Source organism: Sapajus apella, unplaced genomic scaffold (assembly GCF_009761245.1).
Source record: "Sapajus apella isolate SASKATOON/1434 unplaced genomic scaffold, GSC_monkey_1.0 scaffold36, whole genome shotgun sequence".
NCBI classification, from domain to species: Eukaryota; Metazoa; Chordata; class Mammalia; order Primates; family Cebidae; genus Sapajus; species Sapajus apella.
Window position 1 is genome coordinate 829,492 of NW_022436976.1, and position 26,615 is coordinate 856,106.

A 26,615-nucleotide genomic window follows, 5' to 3' on the forward strand; every position below is an offset into this window, starting at 1 on the left:
AAACAATCATGATAAATTAGGCCATCATGTTTAAAAAATTTATTCTGTGAAACAGGGCAAAAATGCAGGTTTTTAATATAATTTAATGTAATTTATTGATATCTATCAATATTTCAAGATAGACTCTCTAAGAGGACAACTGTTTGTTGGCTTACTTCGTCACCTTTTTTTTTTTTTTTTTTTTTTTTTTTTTTTGAGACGGAGTTTCGCTCTTGTTACCCAGCCTGGAGTGCAATGGCGCGATCTCGGCTCACTGCAACCTCCGCCTCCTGGGTTCAGGCAATTCTCCTGCCTCAGCCTCCTGAGTAGCTGGGATTACAGGCACGCGCCACCATGCCCAGCTAATGTTTTGTAGTTTTAGTAGAGACGGGATTTCATCGTGTTGACCAGGATGGTCTTGATCTCTTGACCTCGTGATCCACCCGCCTCGGCCTCCCACTGTTTCTTTTAATGATGATACCACTGTCCTCATATCAGTCATTACCTTTAATCAGGACTCTTATAATAATGGTAATTAATATAATTTCTGTTTGTCCTATTTTCTGTTTTTTCCCATTTCTGCACATTAAACACAGTGATGTTAAATTACCACCCATTCAAGTCCAGGATACGATTACATTCCTCCTTTACTGAAAACCAATAATGATTCTTCTACACACACACATTCTTCTGCAAATACCACAAACACAAATTTCTCATTTGATATTCGAAGCCCTCAATAACCAATAAATCTGTCCCAGCCTATTCCCCTGTACATATTCTGTATCCCAGACAATCTGGATTAACTTTATATTTGTAAATGTTTGATAATTTGCTACTTTCCATCTTTGGATCAAAACATACCCTCTACTTGGAATATACTTTCACCATGTCAGTGTATGACCATATCTGAGATACTGCCTTCTCTATAAAGTGCTTTCTTATGTTTTCAACCAGGTATAATCTCCTCTGCTTTTTTGTTAGATATTATTTTACTTCTGTTAACTTATAAAAAAAGTACATTTCCCTTAATCCAATTACTGGATTTTGAATTGCTTAGTACATTTCACTGATCTTTATATCCTCTCCAGCTCTTAGCACAGGATCTGTTACATGAACAAATAAATATGCTAAATTTATTTACTTCAGCTCAGTTTGCATTTATTGAAGAAATTGATTTGCAAGTATACTAAACTGGAAATTGGTCAGTGCATTTTCTGTGAGATTAACTTTTGAATAAACCAATGGAGCTAGATTTCAAAGTTTTTCAATTTTATGTTAATATGTAAATTCAGTCTATTTTTAGTATAACACTAACTGACATAACAAATAAACCTAAATATTTTTTGTTGGTTTAACACAACAGAAAGTTATTTTTGTCCGTGCTAATTGTGTGGCGAAGGTGTTCCTAAGTATCTCTCCCCTGCAAGATGATTAAGAAAACCAGGTGCTCTTTCTTGGTTTTTGTTGTTGTTTTTATTTTTAAGAGACATGGTCTTACACCGTGTCACCCGGGCTGGAGTGCAGTGTTGCAATCATAACTCCACTGCAGCCTCCAACTCCTGGGTTCAAGCCTCCTGCCCCAGCCCTCTGAGTAGCTGAGTCTACAGACACAGGCCACCATACCCAGCTAGTTTTTTATTTTTCTTTTTTGTGTAAAGACAGGGTCTCACTTTGTTTCCCAGGCTGGTCTTGAACTCCTGGCTTCAAGCAATCCTCCTGCTTGAAGGAGGACCTTTGACCTCCCAAAGTGCTGGGATTATAGACAGGCATGAGCCACCATGCTTGGCCCAGGCTTCCTCTTTCTTGCGGCTGTATCTGCCTGTTAGGCTCATTAGCACTTGGGGTGAAAGTGAAGAAAACCACGTGCTTCTGTTAATAATTGGTATGTCATATCAGCTTAAAAAGGCACATTGCATCAGTCAGTTTCAGCTAATTTATACTGCAGAATGAAACAGTCTCAATATATTAGTGGTTTACAATAATAAAGGTTTATTTCTTACTTGCACTCTCTACACTGAGGGTTGGCTATGACTCTGTTACATGTCATCTGCATTCTGAGACTCAGGCTTAAGGAGCAGTGCCTGTGTGGGACATATTTAGTCTCATGGCAGAAGGAAAAAAGAAACTGACTTTTAAAAAAGTGGCACAGGTCAGTTTCACTTTCTTTGTATTCGAAATTACACAGAGAAGAATGACATTAGTAGGATGCAGGGGTATATTCCTCCCATAGGGGCACTACAAATTATATGGCCAAGTCTAACATCAGTAGCATAGGGATGTATAAACTGTCAACAGAAAGGAGCAGTGAATATTTCAAATGGTAAAACAATCTACCATACCATTTTTTCTCTTCACCTTTTAACATTTAAAAATTAAGATATTTCTCACAATCAGTAGTAAATTAAAATTACTTGGGAGATTTTTTTTTCTATTCAGAGATTTTTAAAATGTTAGTATATCCTACAATCGATATCTTAGATTTAATGAAATTTGGCAGACTTCAGCTTTAAATGTTGTTGTCTAATTCACCTATTGTTTCCAAGTGTGTGGACAGCTTCAAAGAGTAATAAAGACTTAAAGAACAAATAGATTTAAAGCCTATATGTTCAGATTCCTTACCTCTGATGTAAACCTGTGTTGGCATGCTTATTTTCATGCTATAAAAACATTAGTGTTTTTACAGCTATAAAAACATTAGGAAAATTGAATGAGGAAATTTGCAAAGGGAGAAAAACAGAAAAAATCATCAATAGAATAGAAAGCTTAGAAATAAGCCATGTATAAAATAAGAATGGCACCATAAACCAATGGGTGGATAAGAAATATTATTTAATATATAGTATTTGGAAAACTGGGTCTCTGTATGCAAAAAAATAAAGCTAGATCCCTGTCTTATACCATGTGAAAATTGAACTCCATATAAAGATTTAAATAGAAAAGTTAACACCTATAGAAAAGAATGCCCATTATTTAATAAGGGCATAGAAATAAGGAAAGCCTTCTTAAACAAGATCCAGAAAATACAAATCATAAGACTACATAAAAATTAAGGACTTCTTGTAAATGAAGGGTATCAAAAATAATCTTACAGGTGATTGATCGCAAGAAGGAATTTAGAACATCTAAAACCAATAAGGTTCGGGCACTGTGGCTCACACTTGTAAACCCAGCACTTTGGAAGGCCAAGGCAGGTGGATTACCTGAGGTCAGGAGTTTGAGACCAGCTTGGCCAACATGATGACATGCTGTCTCTACTAAAAACTACCAAAATATTAACTGAACATCGTGGCACATGCCTGTAGTCCCAGCCACTCTGGAGGCTGAAGTGGGAGGATCAAGCTGAACTTAGGAGGTCAAGATTGCAGTGGGCCGAGATCACATCACTGCACTCCATCTCAAAAATAAATAAGAAAGTAAAACCAATAAGAAGGTTATACTTTAAATATATAAGAATTCCTGAAAATCACCAAGAAAATATAGAAAATCTTAATGGAAAAACTTGAGCAAAGGATGTGGATAAGAATTACACAGAAAAAGTCCAAAATGTGAACACATATATGAAGAGAAGTTCAGACTCACTAGTTATCAGAGAAAGTCAAAATAAAAAAATGAGCCACCACTCTATACACAGACATCAGCCCTTCTCCTAAAGTTGTGTATATTATTCCCATGTGCCTTATGCCACTAAGAAATTAGGTTATTATTGTATGTGTTTTAAAATTTTATACAAAACACATGATGATATATCCTTTTGAAAAGGATTTATGCTGTTTTCTCACTCAAAATCATATTCCTAAAATGTTTATCTGTGTTGATACGTACAGATCTGCTCTATTAATTTTAGCTGGTGTTGAGGTTTTTGAGGTTTTTTTGTTTATTTGTTTCTCAGTATTGGTCATTCAAGAGTTTTCTTTGTTGTATGAATACATTTCTGTTGATCTGTGTCCATACTGATAATGCCAATTATTCTACCTTTGTACTTAAACAGTACAGCAATGACCATCTTTCTATATATCTTCTAGTACATACATGTGAAAGTAGAATTTGACGTCAACAACTAGAAGCGCTAAGTTGTAGATTAGGTGCATCTTCAGTTTTACTATATGTAATAAATTGTTCTCCAAAGTGATTGTACCAATTTAAACTATTTCCTGCTATATATGTATGAATTCTTCTTTCCCTACATTCTAGCCAACACTGTGGTATTATCAGATTTGACATATGTTTTTGATTAGACTTTTTAAGGTACTGAAATAGTTTGGAGACAGGGTCTTGCTCTGTTACCCAGGCTTACTGCAGCCTCAACCTCCTGTCCAAGCAATCCTCCTTCCTCAGCTTCGTGAGTAGCTAGGACTGCAGGAACATGTCACCACCCCCAGCTAATTTTATTATTATTATGAATAGATTATTTATAGAGATGTGGTCTCCCTGTGTTGCCTAGGCTGTAAGGAAACCATTTTTAATCTATGTTTTATTAACGATATCCCATGGGCATGGCTGGAAGCCTGTGAACTATCTACTTTTTAGTAAGAACCTGTATCTTCCAATTATGCCCTTTTGACTGACTGCACCTTATAATACTTACATGAAGTAAAAAACTCAGATGCCCTATTGGGACCAGGCATATAGTGTAAGTAAGTAAAATGGGCCATATACAAGAGACAATAGTGTAGCGAAGTAAAGAGTGCACCTGGATGTAAACAGTACAAGAGTTACTTAGTTCTCTCCAATATTTGCCTTTGAGAATGTTTGTCCACATTTGCTAGGTCACCTGAAGCTAATAATTTTATAAATCTTTATATGTATTTATATATAAAATATACAGATTTTTAAATGTTTTTATCTAGTTCAGTTTAGTAAATGCTATAGGCTAAGCAGAATACGTTTGTAGATTAATTGTTCTAGTGCACATGAGATAAGCTAAATGACCCTACTCCATTCACTCCTCTAGATCACATGTCTTGGAAGGATTTTTCACTTTGGGAGGCCAAGGCGGGTAGATCACTTGAAGTCAGGAGTTCAAAACCAGCCTAGCCAACATGGTGAAACCCCACATCTGCTAAAAACAGAAAGATTAGCTGGGCATGGTGGCATGTGCCTGTAGTCCCAGCTACTCAGGAGGCTGAGGCAGGAGAAATGCATGAACCCCGGAGGCAGAAGTTGCAGTGAGCCAAGATCATGCCACTGCGCTACAGCCTGGGCAACAAAGCAAGATTTCGTCTCAAAAAAAAAAAAAAGAAAAAGAAAAATGATTTTTTTCCCTATAGATTGACTAGTCTGTGTTCAATTTCTGCTTTGTTTACTGTCTCACAACAGAGAGTTCTATTTCATTTTTCCTGCTCAGATTTGGTTGACCGTATTAGTTAGGGTTTTCCAGAGAAACAGAACCATCAAGATATAGCTATAGATATAGATAGATAAGGGAATGGCTCACATGATTGTGGAGGCTGAAAGAAAAAAATCCCACAATCTTCCATCTACAGACAGGAGATCCTAGAAATCCAGTATAGTTCCAGCCCAGGTTCAAAGGCCTGAGAACCAGAAAAATCAACAATGTAAGTTCTGTCAGAGTCCACAGGCCTGAGACCTGGAGCACTGATTATTTAAATTCTATTTCAAGTCCAAAGGCCTGTGAACTAGGGGCCAATGGTGTCCTAGAACAAAGGCAGGAGAAAACTGATGTCCTACCTTAAGCAGTCAGACAGAGAGGAAATTTTCCTTTTCTTTCCTTTTCCTTTTTGTTTTATTCAGATCCTCAACAGATTGGCCAGTGCCCACCCACATTGGGGAAAGCAATCTGCTTTAGTCTGTGTACCTATTTAAATGCTAATCTCCACTAGAAACAACATACACTCAGAAATAATATTTAACCAAATATCTGAGCACTCTGTGACCCAGTGACCTTGACACATAAAATTAACCATGACAGGCCTCCCTATTGTCAAGTTGACACCCAAATGCATCTCTTTAAATCATACTTAACTTTCAATTAAAGACTATAACAAGGCCATAATTCTGCCTAACATATCATTATCCTGCATGTAACCAAAACTCACTAACCTCTTTTCCAGAAGAGGACATAAAGTCCTTGAGTGATATTTACTTTTCTCCTTTATATCCTGTAACTTAAACATTATGATGTAATATTAAATATTATAATGTTATAAGGTCAATACATCTTATATTATATGATAAAGAAATGAAAGGCCAGGAGCAGTGGCTTATACCTGTAATCCCAACACTTTGGGAGGCCAAGGTGAACAGATCACTTGAGGTCAAGAGTTTGAGATCAGTCTGTCCAAAATCATGAAACCCCATCTCTACTGAAAATACAAAAATTAGCTAGGCATGGTGGCACACGCCTGTAATCCCAGCCATTCAGGAGGCTGAGGCAGGAGAATCACTTGAAGCCAGGAGGCAGAGGTTGCTGTGAGCCAGGATTGTGCCACTGCACTCTAGCCTGGACGACAGAGTAAGACTGTCTCAAACAAACAAACAAAAAGAAATGAGAAGAAAAGAACCAAAGATATTTGCACACACACACACACACACACACACACATTCATGACAAAATAACGAAATACTCGTGACAATTTCTATAGCTGGTCACATGGTCATAGCTGGTATTTAAAACTACCTTCTTTACTACCCATTCTTTATTCCATTTGCCATCAGCAGCACTTCAGCTCGTTGGGATCTGTACCTGGTGGGGTATTATGAACTGAATGTTTTTATCCTCTGCAAAATTCATATGTTAAAATTCTAATTCTGATACGAAGTTATAGACTGCATAGCTATACAAGGAGGAATTTTACTCCAAGATAAAATTTAGGCTAAATTAGAAAGAGACATAGTGATTACAGGTGACTTAAGACCCAGGTACTACAATAGCAATGCAATATGTGTGTATTTTCTGTTTGTTTGTTTTTTTTCTTAAAGGGACCTGTTGGCTTACCTGGAGAAGTTGGGATGACTGGAAGCATTGGTGAAAAGGTAATTTTTTTATTGTTTTGTTTTATAGGAAGAATTCTAGGCTAAATTCAAAGGACAGACTTTCATATAATATTTTATGTTAATTAGAAATCACATATAGCTTTAGCACATTACTTATACTGACTCTCTTAAATATGTTGAAATATACCTAATAGCATGTATGTTTCTAATTTTTAAAGGGAAGAGTACCCTTTTGATTATAAAGATGTGATCTGAAGAGAAAAGATGAAACAGTCTAGATTTCTAACTAGAAAATATCTAAATCAACTTCATGAGAGCAAGCCTCCTATGAGAGGCTTGAGAGAAAGCAGTTTTGAAAGAGAAGAATAAGTTACCATTTACCTTTCTCTCCCCCATCTTGTGCTTGTTCCTATTCCCATTCTTACTATTTTCTTGGACTAAAATATCCTCTCTCTTCTTCCCTCTGTTTTTTCAAAACCAAACTGTTGGACTCAGCTGAATTTCCATCTCCTCTATGAAGTCCACAGACTCCTCTCATTCTTCCTAATTTTTTCACTTTTGGACTTAGAATAAGTATCACATAGTTTAAAATTTACTTCCCCTCTGGTTATTTCATCTCTGTTAATATCATGTCTACAGTTACTGAGGGTAAAATTTAAGTTTTTCAAATATCTCTTCTAACTCTCATGTACTACAATGTTAATTACTTAAGTACTACATACTTAGTATACACTTATTGATTTTTTACTAACAGTGTAACAAAATATGAGTGCAGTTAAAAATGTTTAGCTTTATAAACATTTTGACTCATTTAGTTATTTCTGTGCTGAGTTAAATCTTCTAAAATTTTGATACTCTTGAAAATTTTAATGTGAATCAGTTTAGTCTTTTTAAGCTGCTATGACATTTGATTATCATGATCTTTCAGAATTATTTCTTATGGCACTTAATTATGGTAGGCAGACTATAAAATAAAATTTTTAATGGTTATCCAGATTTGTTAAATTTTAATATGCTTTGATACTTTTACTATTCTCATATTTTTATGCCTCATCAAATAGTAAGCATTTCTACTTACAAAACTTTAACATGATACGTGCTCACTTTTAAGTCTTATTTATCCATAATTTCTGTTTTCTTCATTTTAATATGGCCTTTAATATTTTTCTTCTGAAAAAAAAATCTTAAGATAATTTTATTAAAAGTCTAACAATTTTTAAAAGTGCCACGTTTGTAAATTTAAAAGTTATTGAAAATAAGAATGAGGTATGCATGTAAGATATGATTCTGACTGACAGTTTTCCATTCTAGACTTAGCTCAGTCATGACTAATTAATATGCCTCTATGTTACTCTTTTTTCTTTGTTCTTTTAAAAGGGAGAGCGTGGAAGTCCAGGCCCACTAGGTCTCCAGGGGGAAAAGGGTGTTATGGTAAGAGCTCAGTGATTTGAAAAATATGTGTCCAAGAACTTAATAAAAGTAAGGCATTCCAGAGAGGGAATTGCCTGGGCTGGAATTTAACTGAGTGAAAAATGCTAAATTTCCCATAGAATTTTATTTTTAAATGAGTTATCTCCCAAAATGCTACGTGATACTAAGGTACTAAAAAGCATGTAAATGAGATGGCTTAGTCAAATGATTCTGGTTTTAGGAGAGGAATTTAACCACCACAATTTGCTAATATGAATGAAGAAGAAAATTCGATTAGAATTCCACATACTCTGGTTTCTCTTCAGATTATATAAATCTTCCACCTTTTCCAACTAGAATTCTACTTATTCTTCTACAGCTTATAATTGATATGACACATACCATCATTGCCATTCTTCATGAGTTTGTGGTCATGATGTAGTTTTTTGACATGTGAGAGCTCAGAATCCAGAATTATTCTTGTTGTTTTATATTTTTAATATAGGAAATAGCTGAAAAACGTTATATCTGGGTTGCATCTTTTTAACTTACTAAATAGTTTCTAAGTATGGCAGGAACTAGAGTGAATGATTATTATCAATGAAAGGGTCTTCCATACAGAAAATACCATGCAATGGATCTGGTAGCACATAGTACTATCCACAGATTGATTTTAACTAAGTTATTGTTCAGTTTCAAGTTCTATATTATGAGAAAAGTCCTGTAACTGTTTCGGTTTGTTTTTGTTTTTAGCTATTTCCAATTGCTGTCAGCTAGGAAATTTAGCATACCTATAAGACTAATTAACTTCAAGAATCATGACCTCCTAAGGCATTTCTGAATCAGTGTTAGCACCATAAAGTGTGTGATCCTTCTCAAGTTTGAAATGCTAGAGTGTTTGTCCACATTTACATTCCTTCATTAGAGAACTCCTAGACCTCTCTGAAAAGGATATGGTTTCATAACCTATATAACATAACATATATCCATGGATAAGATAACATAATCTTCAGAAAAATAAAATGAATATTCCCTTATCAATAGGCTGTAGTATGTGATTTGGCTAGCAATTTTCTTGTCTAGGCAAAAACCTTCTAATAAATGGATATATGGTTTCTATCTAAATAAAACTATATAAAAATATATATATTTTTTATCTCTATGGCCTATCTGCAGAACATTTCCCATAGCCTTTCATATCTTGGTTAGAAAAGAAACATTGTGTCAAATTATCCCTTTTTACTATTGTTTATAATTTATTGGTTTATCTTCAATGAAAGTAATTTAAAGTAATGAATATTTTATGTCTTTTATATTTTACTTAAATTATAGGGATATCCAGGTCCTCCTGGGGTTCCAGGACCTATTGGTCCATTGGGATTACCTGTAAGTACAGGAAAGACTTTATGATTCCTTCTAGAATGTTTATGTTAATTTAAACTCATCACTTGTCATGTTGTATTGTTGGTTTTTATGCAAAGTAAGTCATCTGTAAACTAGTTTTAAATCAGACTGCTTCTTTCCCAACTATATAAAACACTCTTGAATATGTCATGATATCTTGAACTTCCTCACCTCTACTTGGTATATAACCAATTTCAGTTCTGCAACCTAAACAAAAAATGCTTTAAAGTTTCTTTTGAATAACCACATATAAGGGAACAGGATTGGTAAGATTAGAATTTAGACAAATTGGATAAATAAGTCATAAGTTTAAGTTCCAACATATTTTCCTTAGAAATTTTAAAATATTATCATACAACCAGATAAAATTCATAAAATATATATTTATTAGACAAAAATTAGAGTATTGAAAATATTCCATTTGTTTGCAAAAAGATAATTAAATATTTCCCCTAAATTAATTTTGCTTATCAGAATCTGACAGCTGTTGTGAACTTATGAAAAAGATCAGTCATTAAGATCCCCTGAGCAGAACTTTTCTTATCTGTGAGAACTTTTATTATTTGTGAAGCTTCTGTTTTAAAAATAAGCCCGATTTTCTAGTATATTTGTAAATATGTTGTTGGGTTTTAAAATTAGGAAAACTAGTCTAAGGAAGAGTTACTGATCTCTTTAAAAAATAATAAATTTGAAAGCCTAGAGTTTACTTCATTTTTATCTACCTTAGGTTAATTGATAAATAAATTTTGTTTTCCAGTTGAATCTTAAAGACTATAGCTATAAAAATAATTCATTATAATTGACTTAATAATAAATAGCAACTTAATCTCCATTGCAGGCATTTTTATAGCATAGTAATTTGGAACATTTTGTGGCGTTTTTTATGGTAACAAAAGAAACCTACTTTTATGTGATGGGATTATCATAAATGTCTAGGATAATATTAAAGAAATATTACCGTGATAGCCATTGCTTTTTTGATGGGCTAGGAAGATTAGAACGGTCTGACTAGCTGAATGGATATCTCCTTCCTCCATCACACCGTATGTGTTCCTTCTGAAAACAACTTGGTCAGTGGATATTAAAAACTTCTCCATTCTTTTTTCAGGTTGTAAACACCCAGATATTAAACTTGCCCAAATAGTAGAATATTTCAAAAGCAGAATATTGGTAGAGGGCAGTATGATTAAAGCATATTTTTAAGGAAGACTGATCAATTTTAAGAATGTTTTAGGAGAATGATATATGTTATATGAAAGATTATGGCTGTTGTTCTGATAGTATTCTTGTGACTTCTACAACTGATTTTTAAATTTGCAATATGTAGGGTCATGTGGGGGCAAGAGGACCACCTGGGAGTCAAGGTCCTAAAGGACAAAGAGTAAGTAATCTAAGGAAAAAAGTACATTAAGCCCCCCAAAATTACTTCATAAATAGTGGTAAATGTGCAACAAAAATAGCATCATACCTTCTAGAATTTTGCTTAGATCTTGTCAGTTTTTTGTATTTTCATTATATTCTATGAATATCTTTATATTTTATATTTTCATTATATTAGCTGAATCCTAAATTAATTGAAATATGACTCATAATCATTTGTAGGTATAAAATCACACTTTTCCATTTTAACTTTTTACATATATCACTAACTCATACTTATTCCCAACCTCCAATTCTATTCTTTGAGAGAATGGTAAATGTGAAGATCTTTAAATGAATTATTTCTCTACAGAATTACATAGCAAGGAAAAGTAACATCATGACAAAACAAAAGCAGTAAGAAATGGAACAGAGATACATGAGATGAATAAGAACTTATTAATTGTAAATCAGAGTTATTATAATCATTGTCTAATAATTATGTATACAGAATTAAATAACATCTTGATCTCTTTAAGTTGTATCTTAAACATTAAATCCTTTTCAAAGAAATAAGAGCCACCATTTATTACATATCTGTCACATGCCAGGCACTTTTTCATATATTACCTCAATACTCAAAACCACCCAAGAGGGAGAGATATCATATCTTTGATATTATAGTTGAGGTAACCAGGTCTCTCAAAGTTTAAGTATATGGCCTCTATAGACACACAGAGAAATGACACAACTAGTATTCAAGCTTTAGTGTGTCTGACTCCAAAGCCCATGCTATTCAGTACCACATGGAATATCAGGGAGTTTTTTTAAGTCAATTTGGATATGTGGGCTTTGAGGACTCTGTGTTATGCCTTGACCTTACCTTGATTTAAATTTTAGAACTTATGAAGAAAATATTTTAAAATTCTAAAAACATCCTTTACCTCGCAATGGTTAAAAAAAAAAAATACTGCAGTTTTCCTATTGGCAAATGGGAGAAGGGTGTTAATGAATTCCCAGTTTGAAGTAACGACTTTGAAGTTATGTCCTGTGTTTTTGGTGAAGCTTGAAGAAAGAGAGCAGATTTGCCTTTATTATTGTTTCTTTTTTGAAAAACGATTTTCCCTCCTGGATTACAGATTTATAGTCTGTGGTCACATCTATAATATATTAGCCCAAATGAGATTTAAAATAAAATAAAAAATGATCGATGATTTGTACTCAAACGGCCGTTTAGTGACTAGTACCCTGCCAGCACTCAGTATTTAGTTAGGTCAAATGTGTTTATTCAACTTCGTATTAGTCATAGTGGGAAAGCTCAACCAATTTGTGACAGATGAAAAAAAGAAGAAATACTTATTTGTCCCTTTTGTTAATTAAGTAATTTGGGTCTTTAGTCAGAAGCTGTGTATCTAAGCACAGTGTTTTCCTGAACTCCTTTGTGCTGTCTCATTAAGCCATATGGAAAGTTCGTTTGTTCTCCAGTTTTCTAAGTTCACCATGATCCTATTACCGTTTCCTGATTTGTCACTTTGTCATCAATTCCTACCTCCTCAAGGATCTATTTTTCTCACATACTTCAAATATATTTTACTGATTTTCTCCCCAAATGGCTCCTCGTCACTTTTAAACAGGAAAGCTTTGTTTAGAAATAAGGGCTTTTGTGCCACTGCACTCTAGCCTGGGCAACAGAGTGAGACTCTGTCTTAAAAAATATATAAAAATAAAAAGTAGAACTAGGACTTTTTTCTTCTTACAAGCTTTCTTTACTGGAAGACTATTTTATGTAAACAGTGAACACTAGGCATACATAAAAGGACTGAAGACCAGAATATTTCAGAATATTTGAGAAAGAAAATAGTATTGGGAAGTTCCCTTGTGGTAGCCACTGATATATTCCTATTTTTACCCTTTTCTCTCTTCAATCCATTCCCCTCTAGGACTGTAATCCCAGTTCTCTAGACCCATTCTTCCCAATGGTTTTCACTCACAAAAAAATGAGAATATTGGTCCAGCCTACTAAGAGAAATGAAAAGGGTACCTAGCTGCAGATTCCTGTGTCTGGCCTTTCCTTGCTACCCCAGAGGTTGAGGAGGGCACTATTTTCAGCACACCTGTAATCTCTTTGTGGCAAATATGTGTCATAGTATGTTGGAGGGAAGCTCTGCCCTAAGTACATTTGCACTGAGGCCACACAGAGAATTTTCATTATGGAACTAGTACTTATACTCTCTTACTGTTCTGTCTGTGATTTCTGCTGTTACCGAGTGGCCACATGATGATCATGAGTGGTAGGACTGCTCCCAGGAGTCTGCTTCTATCTGCTTCTCTCCTGCCCATCCATCCACCACATAGTTATCTAACATTTACTGATTCCCTGCAATTTGTCAAACACTATTAGTTGAGAAACATGGCATAAAATTTACAGTATTATTATTAATCCTACATACTCTAAGCTTTGTTTCTCCCTGCATATTTAGCTGAAGAATGATTAAAATGAAATATATGCCAAAGCTAATTAATATAATATACAAAATCATGTCCCTTATGTAGACAATATAAGCTAGCAGATTCTCTAATACAGTACCAGAAAGATAGTGGTTGAGCCTATTGGTCACTAGAAATCAGCACAACATCAGCTGCACATTGAACTCTTCAGAGGTAGGCAACTGATTCCTTGGTATTACTCCATTACATGCTTCTGTGTCCAGCTGCCCAAACAGGAAGATGACATGGAACAAAGTTAACCTCATCTTCTTCTTGACCATGAATTGGCAATGATCATGAGACACGTTTAAGTTTACACTGTTTCTCTACAGAGGCAGTATAGAGGCGTACAACTTAGTGTTTTTATTCAGACTATGCTGTTTAAGATTTAAATGGGAGGGAAAGATTAAAATAACAATATTAGAAATATATAATGTTTTAAGGCTTTTTATGGAGGAAGTAAAATTGATCTGCCTATAGAAATTTGGACATTTTTCCCTTTCAAGGAAATGCTTACCACATAGGGAGAAGTAGTCCTCAGGTTTTGTATTTAGATTCAAAGCTAGATTCACTAACTGAAGCACTCTGAATGATAAGGCAGAGCTTTCTCTGTGGTTCCTTCTGCTGAAATAGTTTACAACAAGAATAGAATCAAAAGATTTTTTTTCTTCAAATCACTGATAATGTTAGTTTTTGTTTAATAGAACGTTTTGTTTCAGCTGTGTAAATCAAGAACCAGAAAAGACTGCTAGGCCTAATAAGTTAGGTATGTAAGTGATTTGAAATTAATAAAGGGATCAAGCCAAGACACATAATGATTGGAAGAAAATATAAATATACTGAGTTCAAGTTACAGAGACATTTGTTTATGAACAAGAGCTGTTTTCTTCATTCATAGATGCCTAGCCTATCAAAATTAATTATAGGACTTATAAAGATGGACTTGGAGTTCTCATAAAAGTCTTCCTAAACAAAAGAGTGTGTAGTTTATGTTAATGTCTTAGTTAATATACTTTTTTAAATGTAAACATTTATGTGAAGTAGTGATTCTGTACATTGATCATTCGTGAATTTAGTTATTGCCTATAATTCAAATCGAATTTATTTTATAAAACATGCTTAGTTTACGTAACTGAGCTATCCAATTTTTATTTCTGCTATGAGAACTTACTAATACAGCTCAGTGCAGCCAACTTTAATTTTCCTAAGAGGGTAAATAGTAGATTTTCCCTTTAGCCAGTGTAGTTACTCCAAGAGAATATCCATGAGATATTTTTAAACAGTTATTTAAAAATGTAACTATGTCAGATTTAGGTGCCTATCGTAATGCTATTTGCCTAACTTTCTTATAGCCTGTCCTAAAGCTTATTTTTTCTTAGAAGTCAAAGCAGACATATATACTAACCCACGGGATAACTTCTATAATCAATATCAGCATGAAACTTTATTTTATGATTTATTATTTATTATTTTATTTTATGATTCTTTTATTTTTATCGATACATATTTGTATGTATTTATGGGGTAAGTGTGATTATTGTTACATACATAGAATGAATAGTGAATAAGTCAGGGTATTTAGGGTATTCCATTCATTACCTTTAGCATTTATCATTTCTATGTGTTAGGAGTATTTCAAGTCCACTCTTCTGGTTATTTTGAAATATACAATAAATTATTCCTAACTACAGTTGCCCTACTTTGTTATTGAACAAAGGAACTTATTTCTGTTTCATTGTATGTTTATACCCACTAACATCCCTTTATCTCCCTCTCCCACCCGTACACTCTTCCAAGACTCTGGTATCTATCATCCTACTTTCTACTCCATGAGATGAACTTTTTTAACTCCCATATATGAGTGTGTAGGGCAGCCAGAGATCACCTCTAGTCATCATTTTAGCCCTCAGTGGCTCTTCAGCAGGATCTGGAAACCAGATTGACACCAGGCAGATTAACAAGAGACAAGTATACAAATTATATGCGTTTTGTGTGTATATGGGAATCTTCACAAGTGAGTGTAGTCTGATGTGGCCAAAAGAAGATGCTTTTATACTTCTTAGACAAAGAGTGATAAATTTGAGAAAAATGACAGGACAAAGAAAATCTGGCTAGAATGGTGAAAGTTTCTAGGGAAATCACTAGGAGATATATTGTGGGGTGCAGGGGAGCGTGTAAAACAGGTGGAAGATAAGAGTTATTAAGTACGTTTATTCAGGTCCATTGCAGACTTCAATTCTAAGTCTCTAGTGATAAGGGCTATTTACTGGTATGGAGAAGGTACCCCTCCCAGAGGAATTTTTATTGCTTGCTGCATGCAGGAAGAGACAGATCAGCTTGCCCTTTTGGAAACAATTTCTCCAGTGTTTTCGTGACATATTTTGGGATGGCATGTCTTCACTCCTTCAAGTGAGAACATGAAGTATCTGTCTTTCTGTGCCTGGGTTATTTCATTTAACGTAACGACCTCCAGTTCCATCCATGTTCCTACAAATTAGCAAATGTCCCTTTGATATCTGATTTATTTTCCTTTGGATAAATACCCAGTAGTGGGATTGCTGGATTGTATGGTAGTTCTATTTTTTTTTTTTTTTTTTAAAGCAGAGTCTCACACTGTTGCCCAGGCTGGAATGCAGTGGCAGGATCTCAGCTCACCACAACCTGCTCCTCCAAGATTCAAGCAATTCTCCTGTCTTAGCCTCCTGAGTAGCTGGGATTACAGGCATCAGCCGCCATGCCTAGCTAATTTTTAGTAGAGATGGGGTTTCACCATGTTGGCCAGGCTGTTCTCAAACTCCTAACCTGAGGTGATCCACCTGCCTTGGCTTTCCAAAGTACTGGGATTACAGGGATGAGCCATCACACCCAGCCTTTATTTTTAGTTTTGTGAGAAATCCGCATACGCTTTTTCGATAGTGGCTTTACTAATTCACATTCTCACCAACAGTATATAAGAGTTCCCTTTGCTCTGTAGAATGGCCAGGATCTATTGTTTTTTGTCTTTTTAATAATAGCCATTCTTACAGTGGTGAGATGATGTCTCACTGTGGTTTTGATTTTCATTTTCCTGATAATTGGTGATGCTGAGCATTTTTTCCTATATCTGTTGGCCATTGGTTTGTCTCTTAAGAAATGTCTGCTCATGTCCTTTGCCCACTTTTTAATAGAATTGTTTTTTTAACTACTAAGTTGTTTGATTCCTCGTGCATTCTGGATATTAGTCCCCTGTCAGATGAATAGTTTGCAGATATGTTCTCTCATTCAACAGATTGCCTCTTCACACTGTTGATTGTTTCTTATGCTGTATGGAAGCTTTTCAGTTTACCATTAGTCTCATTTGTCTATTTTCAGTTTTGTTTCCTGTGCTTTTGAGGTTTTATCCCCAAAATCATTGCCTAGACCAATGTCATGGAGCTTTCCCCCTGTTTTCTTCTAGAAGTTTTATAGTTTTGAGTTTTCATATTTAAGTCTGATCCATTTTGAGTTGATTTTTACATATGGTGAGAGATAAGGATTTAATTCTTCTACATCTGGATATACAGTTTTCCTAACAGTATTTATTGAAGAGATCATCCTTTCCCCATTGTGTGTTCTTGGCACCTTTGTCAAAAATCAGCTGGCTATAAATGTGTAGATTTATTTCTGGGCTCTCTTTTCTGTTCTGTTGGTCTATGTGTCTGTTTTTATACTAGTACCGTGCTGTTTTGGTAACTATAGTTTTGTAGTATATTTTATTTTATCTTTTAAAGATGGGGTCTCACTCTGTCACCCAGGCTGGAGTGCAGTAATGTAATTATAGTTCATTGCTGCCTCAAATTCCTGAGCTCACAGGAATCTACTGCCTCAACCTCCCAAGTAGCTGGTTCTGCAGGCATGTGCCACCATGCCTAGCTATATTTTAAATTTTCTGTAAACACAGGGTCTTGCCATCTTATCCAGGCTGATCTTGAGCTCCTGAGCTCAAGTGATCCTCCCTCCTTGGCTTCCCAAAATGTTAGGATTACAGGTATGATCCACCACACCCAGCCCAGTAGTATACTTTAAAGTCAAGTAGTGTGGTTTGTCTAGCTTTATTCTTTTTGCTTCAGATTACTTTGGCTGTGTGGGCTCTTTCTTGTGTTCCATGTGAATCTTAGGATTATTTTTTCTGTCTCTGCAAACTCCTTATCTTCTACCACACCTTCCTCTCCACTCCAAACAAACCTACGTTTCTAATTTGTTTTCTATTTATGCTGTTATCTTCTACCAATTAGTAATAAAATATCAAAGAAAGACATACAAATTCCAGGTTGTAAAGGAGTTTTAAGGGCCCAATTAATTATCAGTGGACACATTTTCAGTTTAGACCTTACTTGTTTTTTATAGCATTTTAGAATGTTGGCCACTCATTCCTTTTTACACTCTTTCAGCCTTCTTCTTTTGTTGCTCAAAAAAATTTAGCTGTGTTTCTTTTGAAGCAAAAAGAGAAGAATTAGGCATTGAAGGTGCTAGAGGAAAAGAATCAATACAGACTGCTGAAATTTCAAGGTGAGGGTTGAGGGTGATTATTAAAGCAAAGTCCTGAGGGACTTTCAGGCTTAAAACTTGAATCATCCTGGCCAGGTGTTGTGGCTCACGCATGTAATCTCAGCACTTTGGGTGGCTGAGGTGAGCAGATCATGAGGTCAGGAGTTTGACACCAGCCTGGCCAATATGGCAAAACCCCATCTCTACTAAAATTACAAAAATTAGCTGGGCGTGGTGGTGAACGCATGTAAACCCAGTTACTTGGGAGGCTGAGGTAGGAGAATTGCTTGAACCTGGGAGTTGGAGGTTGCAGTCAGCCGAGATCACACCATTGTGGTCCAGACTGGGCAAGATCAAAACTGTCTCAGAAAAAAAAAACTTGAATCATCCTTTGAACATTGTTCTGTTTTCAGTTTTAGTTACTCAGTTATTGAAATTCTAAGCATGCCCCCTCATCAGAACTTTGCTCTTCCTGTTTTTTCTGCTATAGTGATCTTCCCCAAACTATTCACTTAGCTTACAATCTTACCTCTTTTAGGTGTCTATCCACATGTCACTGTAGAGAGACTTTTTGGGCCACCCTATCTAAAATAGTCCTCCCCACCTTGGATACTTTTTAGTCCTTTATTTTTCTTCATTATACTTAACTACATATTTTCATTTTATAACTTAGTTTTACATACTTATTTGCTGGTTTATGAATTCAGGGATTTGTCTTTTCTCTCTACCATGTCCTCTGGGCCTAAAACAATGCCTGGCTTATAGTAGGCACTCAGTATACATCTGCTGAATGAATAACACATGTTAAAATTACTGATTGGTCCAGGCATGGTGGCTCATGCCTATAATCCCAGCACTTTGCAAGGCTGAGGTAGGCAGATCACCTGAGGTCAGGAGTTTGAGACTAGCCTTGCCAACATGGCAAAACCCCTTCTCTACTAAAAATACAAAAATTAGCCTGGTCTGGTGGCACGCAACTATAATCCCAGCTACATGGGAGGATGAGGCAAGAGAATTGCTTGAATCTGAGAGGTTAAAGTTGCAGTAAGCCCAGATCATGCCGTTGTACTTCAGCCCGGGGGACAAGAGTGAGACTTCATCTCAAAAAGAAAAACAAAAAGTTACTGATCTGTTAAATTAAGTCCATGCTGCTCAACTTGATCTTCAAGGTCTTGCACAATAAGATTGTAGTTCAGTTTTCTACTCTTTCATTGGAAAATAGAGCATAAAGGAAGTTGGGGACAGATTATGGAGTACCTTGAATATAGACTTAGAAATTGCAGGGCTGGAGCTATGGCTTTAACAGATCCTCATGAAGTGTGTGTCCTGTCCAAATCATGAATGTGCCTCAGAGGATCAAGGAATGCAGTTACCCTAAGAGTTCCCAAGAAGAGAGTCCTACTATAGTAAATATCTTTTAATAATGTAAAGCTAAACCAGAGCTTATCTCAGATGGGATACAAAAGAAGATGCTGAAACCTAAAGGGTTCCTTCAAATCTGCATGTTTTCCCTCAAGATTTGTATCACTGTTCCGTATGGAAATCTTTAGCATCAGTTTTCTGCCAAATGACTTAAATGTAAACTTAAGTCTTTTACCTTATTAATCCCAGTCTTTTTTCCCACTTATGTCTTAATATTTCTCTACATGTAATCAATAGCCTAACCAAGAAACTACTTTTTTATTCTGAGTATCTTCTTTCATGCCTCTGTCTTTTTTTCTCATACTATCCCTCAATGTAGAGTTTCTTCTGTTTTGAATAAGTCTTTGAGAGCTTGACCCTAGCTGCTAAAAATATCTTCATTCCCATTATAAATGTGAAGGTTGTCTTCCTCTTTGAATTCTTCTTTTGGTCCTTGGATGTCTTATCTCTATATACATTATTGGCATTTGTATATTTGTATACTTTACCTTTTCATTCTATAAGCATCATAATAGAGAAACTTTCTCTCAATTAAAAATTACCATAACACTTAATATAATTTCTTTTCCACAGGTATTCAGTTAGAAGCTGTAGAATTGAATCAAGTCCCTTTAAAAGGACTTTAAGACCTTCCAAAGAAAGTTATAGTTTAACTAAAGATTATTCTGCCATTTTATTAGAGAAGGACCTTTGCAATGGCTTTTTTGCAACTAATTTTTGGATGAACACTGAGAAGTTTTAAATTTACACGAATATTTTCAGTAGTATTTTTCTATATCTTTTCTGTGCCCCTGCCATCTCCCAGTAACTACTGGCAAGCAGTTGCATAGCAGATACAATGCAGTCAACACTCATTTTCTTTCATTCTTTTCTTTTTTTTCATTCCAGCTAAACTTTCTTTTTCTTCAATTTTTATTTTTAAGTTCAAGGTACACATGTGCAGGATGTGCAGGTTTGTTACACGGGTAGACATGTGACATGATGGTTTGCTGCAGAGATCATCCCATCACCTAGGTATTAAGCCCAGGATCCATTAGCTATTCTTCTTGATGCTCTCCCTCTCCCCAGGCCCAGTGTGGGTTGTTCTCACCATGTGTCCATGTGTTCTCAACATTCAGCTCCCACTTATAAGTGAGAAAATGCAGTGTTGGTTTTCTGTTCCTGTATTAGTATCATTTTCTAATAATGTGAAGAGAAGAGCACCATTTAAAAATATTAAACTTAAGGAGACTGTTTAGAGAAACAAATCCAGGAACATTTAAGTTAGAGTTGGTTGAGAATAAATAAATTCTGGCTTGCTGCTGAGTAAATTATAAAGTGAACAAAATACCCACATAACACACCTATATTATAACCACCTCGACTACTGAGTTAGCTATTTTTGTGCTCATTTGACTTACTATTTGTCATTAAATCTTAAAAATATGGGCTGATCTCCTATGCAGACAGATTGAGCCATATGCCCAGCTGTATTATTTTCTGTAGTCAGGGCATAAAAATAAGCAGAAGGAGTTATTAACTGAAAAAGGGCATAGCATCTTCATCTGCAAGGACACATAACAGTTAAAAAAAAAAAAAAGAACATTTCAAATTAACAACAGGATATTTTTTCCACCTCTAGGGACCAAGAGGACCAGATGGTCTCTTAGGAGAGCAAGGTATACAGGGTGCCAAGGTAATTATTGATTTTTCTCATTTCATATGCAGTTAAATTTTATTGAGCCCATATGTCCTACTGGCTTGAAAAATGATATATTTCCTTATAAAAGTATGGGTCTACATTTTCTCTTTGCCTAAGTATGAAAGACATAAAGTTTTTAGTACACACAGAAAGATGTTTTCTTTTCAGTTAAACTATATACTACTATCTTTTTTGTATGTTAGTATATGCATCTTTTTTGTACGTGAGCATATGTAAGACCATAATTCACATTCTTACTAACTTACCTGGCTTTAATATTTTGTTAGGGTGAAAAAGGAGTTCAAGGAAAAAGAGGGCCTCATGGTCTTACTGTAAGTAATCAGACATTTCACATTAAAGATGAACATTTTAAGTCTTTTTTTGTTTTTCTTACTATGATTTATATTTTCAGAGGGGACTACTTGACTCAAGCATTTTCTTTCTTGTGTAGGGTAAGACTGGAAACCCTGGAGAAAGAGGAGTTCAAGGGAAACCAGTAAGTAATTTTGAAAAATCATGCTATGAACAATTTTTATCTACTATTTTTGGGGGAGAGGGGCTGCTCAAACAATGTTCGGGGGAATTTTTTACAAATAAAAATTATATATATTTGTAGTATACAATGTGATATTTTGATATATGTATAAGTTATGAACTGATTACCTCTATCTGCTTTATTCTCTGATACAACTATTATATAGTACTCAGTATATTGGACTGAAAGAATGTAAGTTCTTGTTCTCCTTTAACCATTGGGTCATTGTTTTATTTGGGCAGGTTGCTTACCTATTCTGGGCCTGCTTTGCACCTGTCCATACTGGTGGTTAGAACTGTTACTTTTGCTTTAGTTATGATAAATTAATTTTACTGTAAAACCCATTTCAAAATAAAATGGTGTGACATATAAATAATGAGGCATTAATAAAGCTAACATAATAAGTAACTTTTTTCAGGCCTCTTGCCTACTTTTCTTTTAACTCAACTTGAATTCTTTTCAGGCCTTTGGAGTGTAGAGCTGTGTGTGTCATCATACCTTCCCATGGCACTGCTTAAGAGTTCTTAATATTTTATAACACTAGCTATTTTCCTACCGTTAAAAATCTTACCAGGATTATACATTTTTTCCCTGAGAGGCAACAAGTTCTGTGGTTATCATCACTAAGTAAGAGGGAAAAAATGTGAAATAAAGATTTACACATACATGCATATTTACACATGGACACATTTTAAGCTTTAAGTATATGGGTATTTTTACTTTCATTCAGAATTTTGATTTTTAATGATGACATTTTAATTTGTTATATACACATATATGTATAATATAAAGTTATAAAAATAGATAATATAAATAGATTGCAGCTCAGGAGACAGAAAAGGATAGGATAAAAATGTTTTAGCTGCTATAGGATTAATAATTGTCTATGTAGTAAATGTCACTGCATTTGCTTGTTCCTTTTTGAAATCCACTGCCCCCTGCCTGCAGCTTCCAACAATAGCATTGTATTTAACAGTGGTCCAACCTAAAATACCAGAGACCTAAAACAGAAAATCAATGACTATGTCTGGGAAAGAACTTGTGTGTGGCATTGTATTATTGATTAATGTTATCCTCAAATAATATTACTTGAGTTTTAATATTCATCATCTGAGTTTCTATTATATCAATGTAAATAATATTTGTATAGTTTATGACTACTTTACATGGCGCTGATAGATTACAGTGAGTGCAAAGTTTGGAGTTCAATTTCATTCCTCTTATTTAAAAAAAGAATGAAGCCTAGAGAAATAAAATTACTTATTCATTTTGTACATTATTGACCTTCCCTAGAATTTTACCTTCATTTTCAGCCCATCAAAGTATGCTTGTATAAATGTGATATTTCATGTTTGACTTTCTCGATTAAATCAAAGTTACTAGAATCATTTTGTAACCTTACCCTATGGCAAGAATGTCTCATAGACTACTGGAAGAATTAAGTTCCTTAGTGAATGACATGGTTGGACATTAAATATGAGTTTATAATACTTATTGAGGTTTACTTAGCTCTATACCTACATTGTTTCCTTCTCCTTGATTGAATTGAGATCTTGGGGAAGCTGGGAACACTCAATTGAAAAAAGTCAAACAGACCCCAAAGATTTATTTGATCTTTCAGCAGTCTTAGTGTCTCTGTGTACTGTAGTCATTTATGTACTATCAACACCAGGCAGTGCTGTTTAATAGAAAGATAAATTTGAAGTCAGATTGACTTTTGGTCTCATGTATGCTCCTAAAACCCATGTAACCTTGTTTAAATTGGCTAGGGCTGGTGGCTCTAGCATGGTGGCTCATGTCTATAATCTCAGCACTTTGAGTGGTAGAGGCAGAAGGATCTCTTGAGCCCAGGAGTTCGAGGCCAGCTAGGGCAATGTAGTGAGACCCCCCCATCTCTAAAAATACATGTTTTTTATTTGTAAAATGAATTTTTAAAAATGGTTGGGGTAAGAGTTCTGTGACCCCCTCCATCTCTAAATTATCATAATTTTAAGCCAGGAATTAAATGAAAACTGGCAACACACAATGCTCTGGTAATCCAGGTAACTAGTAAAAGCGTATTTGTCTGTGGGCCCGCACCGTTTCCTGTATGGTATTGCCTCCCATATCTCTGACTCAAAAGCAAATCAGGAAGAAAGACCACAATCCATTGTGTTATTAAGGTGTTAAGGCCTGGATCACTATTTTAGGTTCTCTAAATAATATAAAAGCTATCATACATAACTCATATATTACTGAGTTTTTTATCTAGATATTTTATCAGTTTATGAGATAGAGGTGTAAAAATTCTCCAACTATAATTTTTGTATTTCTCTATTTCTTCCTTTTATTCTTTCCAATTTTGCTTTATGTGTTTTTAAATTCTATTGTAAGTATATTCACATTTATAGTTATTATGTCCTCCTGATCAACTGATCCTCTTTTTGTTAAAAAATATTCTTCTCTATTTATCTTCTGGTAATACTTTTTACTCCTAGTAATACTATTTATTGTGAAGTATCTGATATTAATACTAATATAAAGTTTCTCCAGCCTTCTTATGCTTGCTGCTTACATGGCATATCTTTTTCCTTAATTAATATAAAAAAAAAAAAAAAAAAAAATATTGTGTCCAAGGATGTGGAGGAATTGGAACCCTTGTGCATTACTGGTACAGATATAAAATAGAGAGTCTGCTATGGAAAACAGTTTAGTGATTTGTCAAGAAGTTGAACAGAGAATTACCATATGATCTATCAGTCCCACTTCTAGGTAAATACCTAAATAATTGAAAAAAGGGACTCATACAGATACTCGCATACCCATGTTCATAGCTGCATTATTCACAATAGCCAAAAGTTGAAAGTAATCCATATTCCTTGATAGGTGAATAGATAAACAAAATGTGGGATATGTATACAATGGACTCAGCCTTAAAAAGCAGGAAGTTTTGACACATGCTGCAAAAGGGATGAACCTAAAGACATTATGCTAAGTGAAATAAGCCAGTCACAGAAAGGCAGATATTGTTATGATCTCACTGATATGAGGTACTTAGGGTAATAGAATTCATAGAGACAGAAAATAGAATGGTAGTTGCCAGGGAATAGGAAAAATGGGGTGATGGGAATTAATGTTTAATCGGTACCAAGTTTCAGCTTGGGAAGATGAAAAAGTTCTGGTGATGATTGTACAACGTTGTGAATGTACTTAGTGCCACATAGCTGTACATTTAAAAAGTGTTTAAAATAGTAAGCTTTATGTTATGTGTATTTTACCACAAAAGCAAAAAAAAAAAAAAAAAAAGAAAGAAAAGTTGGGTGGAAGGATCCTAAGGAAAGCTAAGGTAAGGAAACTGTCTAAAACATCTTCACACACCACATTTCCTACAAGTTTTGCCTTTATTTGTCCAGGGTTTACAGGGACTGCCTGGAAGTACAGGTGGCAGAGGACTTGCAGGAGAGCCAGTAAGTTTATCTTTACACTTTTCTAATTGTGTGTTTCTCATAATGTACATTTACTTTTATATTATTGCTCTGTTGTGCTGTAACTGGTATGTTTTAGAAAGCAATATTTATCAAAGACACCACAGACTAATTACATAGAATGAAAATTAATGGTTTTTCGTGCCTTTCTGGTTTCATATAGTCAAATATGGTACTGTTTTTCTGGAGCTGTTAAATCTGAGCATATTTCAGTTTTCAACAAAGAAAATTCTGTTTTACTGAATCTCAGAAATTCTCTTTCTGAATGGCTTGCTGTTCTTATAATTATTACGTTGCCACACACGTACAGTCACATTTATGAGGCAATTTCTATAATTACCAGACCATACAAAGAGAAGCCAAATTCTACATCTGATGGGCCAAAATGTGCAAACATGACAGAAATGCTGTTACATCAACACTACAAAAACTTACATCAATATATAAACTTATGAAATTGTTATGAAACAGTTTCATAAATATGATTCAATTATAAAGTTTCCATGGAAGGTAAGTTGTGACAAGGAAAGACCTTGTCACACCTAGTTTCTTACAATTTATTCTTTATTGCCAATGAAGTCATTCTTCTGGCTAATGGTGTTAGATGTAATGTGCATCTAAGAAACACAATACAATATAGTCTTTCAAACCATTTCATTGATTTTATCATCAATTCACACAAAGGTTTACAGGTGGCCTTTGTATAATTCATTTAGTTTGTAGCAAATGGATAATTCTAACAGTTAAAGAGCTATTTTTACCATAGCTTTTCTTCATTTTTATACTTAACCTATGATATAAGCTGTCAAAACAATAAGTAAAGAGTTGATGGTACATACAGTTCTTTCCAAATAAAGAATCTTAGATATGTTGTTGCTTTTTTTTTAAGCTAAATTCCTTCTTGGTTTTCTCTCCATTATGTATGTCTTAACCTGCCATTCCAATTCTGATATTTATCTGACCTAAAATAATGCAGCTTTCTTCAGCATTATTTATTTAAGTATACTCCCTAAAAAGTCTGTAACTTGCTTGAAATTCAGAGACAATTTCTTATATCTTTGTAAGCCACTTTCCTGGTATAATGTCTGATATATATATGTACGTGTGTGTGTGTGTGTGTGTGTGTATATATACACACACATATACATATATACATATACATATACATCTGATATATATATGTGTATATATCAGACATTATATACATGACAATGTGTGTATACACATTATCATGTATATAATGTGTGTATACACATTATATAATGTGTGTATAACATATATGTAATGTTATATATATAATGTGTATACGTATCAGACATTTTATATATATATATAATGTGTATAACATTTTATATATATAATGTGTATATATATCAGACACACACACACATATATATATATATATATATCA

The 26,615-nt window shown here is 34.5% G+C and overlaps 1 protein-coding gene across 6 annotated transcripts in view; it reads left to right on the forward strand.

The window, feature by feature from the left end:
- The window catches only part of COL24A1 (collagen type XXIV alpha 1 chain), a 379,894-nt gene that overhangs the window by 217,207 nt on the left and 136,072 nt on the right, over window positions 1–26,615 (forward strand). For 5 of the 6 annotated variants that reach the window (XR_004274544.1, XR_004274543.1, XM_032296380.1 and 2 more), the window contains exons 25-32: window positions 6,922–6,975; window positions 8,314–8,367; window positions 9,679–9,732; window positions 11,078–11,131; window positions 21,146–21,199; window positions 21,493–21,537; window positions 21,657–21,701; window positions 25,133–25,186. Coding sequence is in view for 4 of the 6 variants with exons in the window: in XM_032296380.1 (XP_032152271.1) it covers window positions 6,922–6,975; window positions 8,314–8,367; window positions 9,679–9,732; window positions 11,078–11,131; window positions 21,146–21,199; window positions 21,493–21,537; window positions 21,657–21,701; window positions 25,133–25,186 (414 nt within the window). In the remaining 2 variants the exon portion in view is untranslated. The remainder of the gene's footprint in view (window positions 1–6,921; window positions 6,976–8,313; window positions 8,368–9,678; window positions 9,733–11,077; window positions 11,132–21,145; window positions 21,200–21,492; window positions 21,538–21,656; window positions 21,702–25,132; window positions 25,187–26,615) is intronic. The other variant, XM_032296378.1, reaches the window with a different exon arrangement.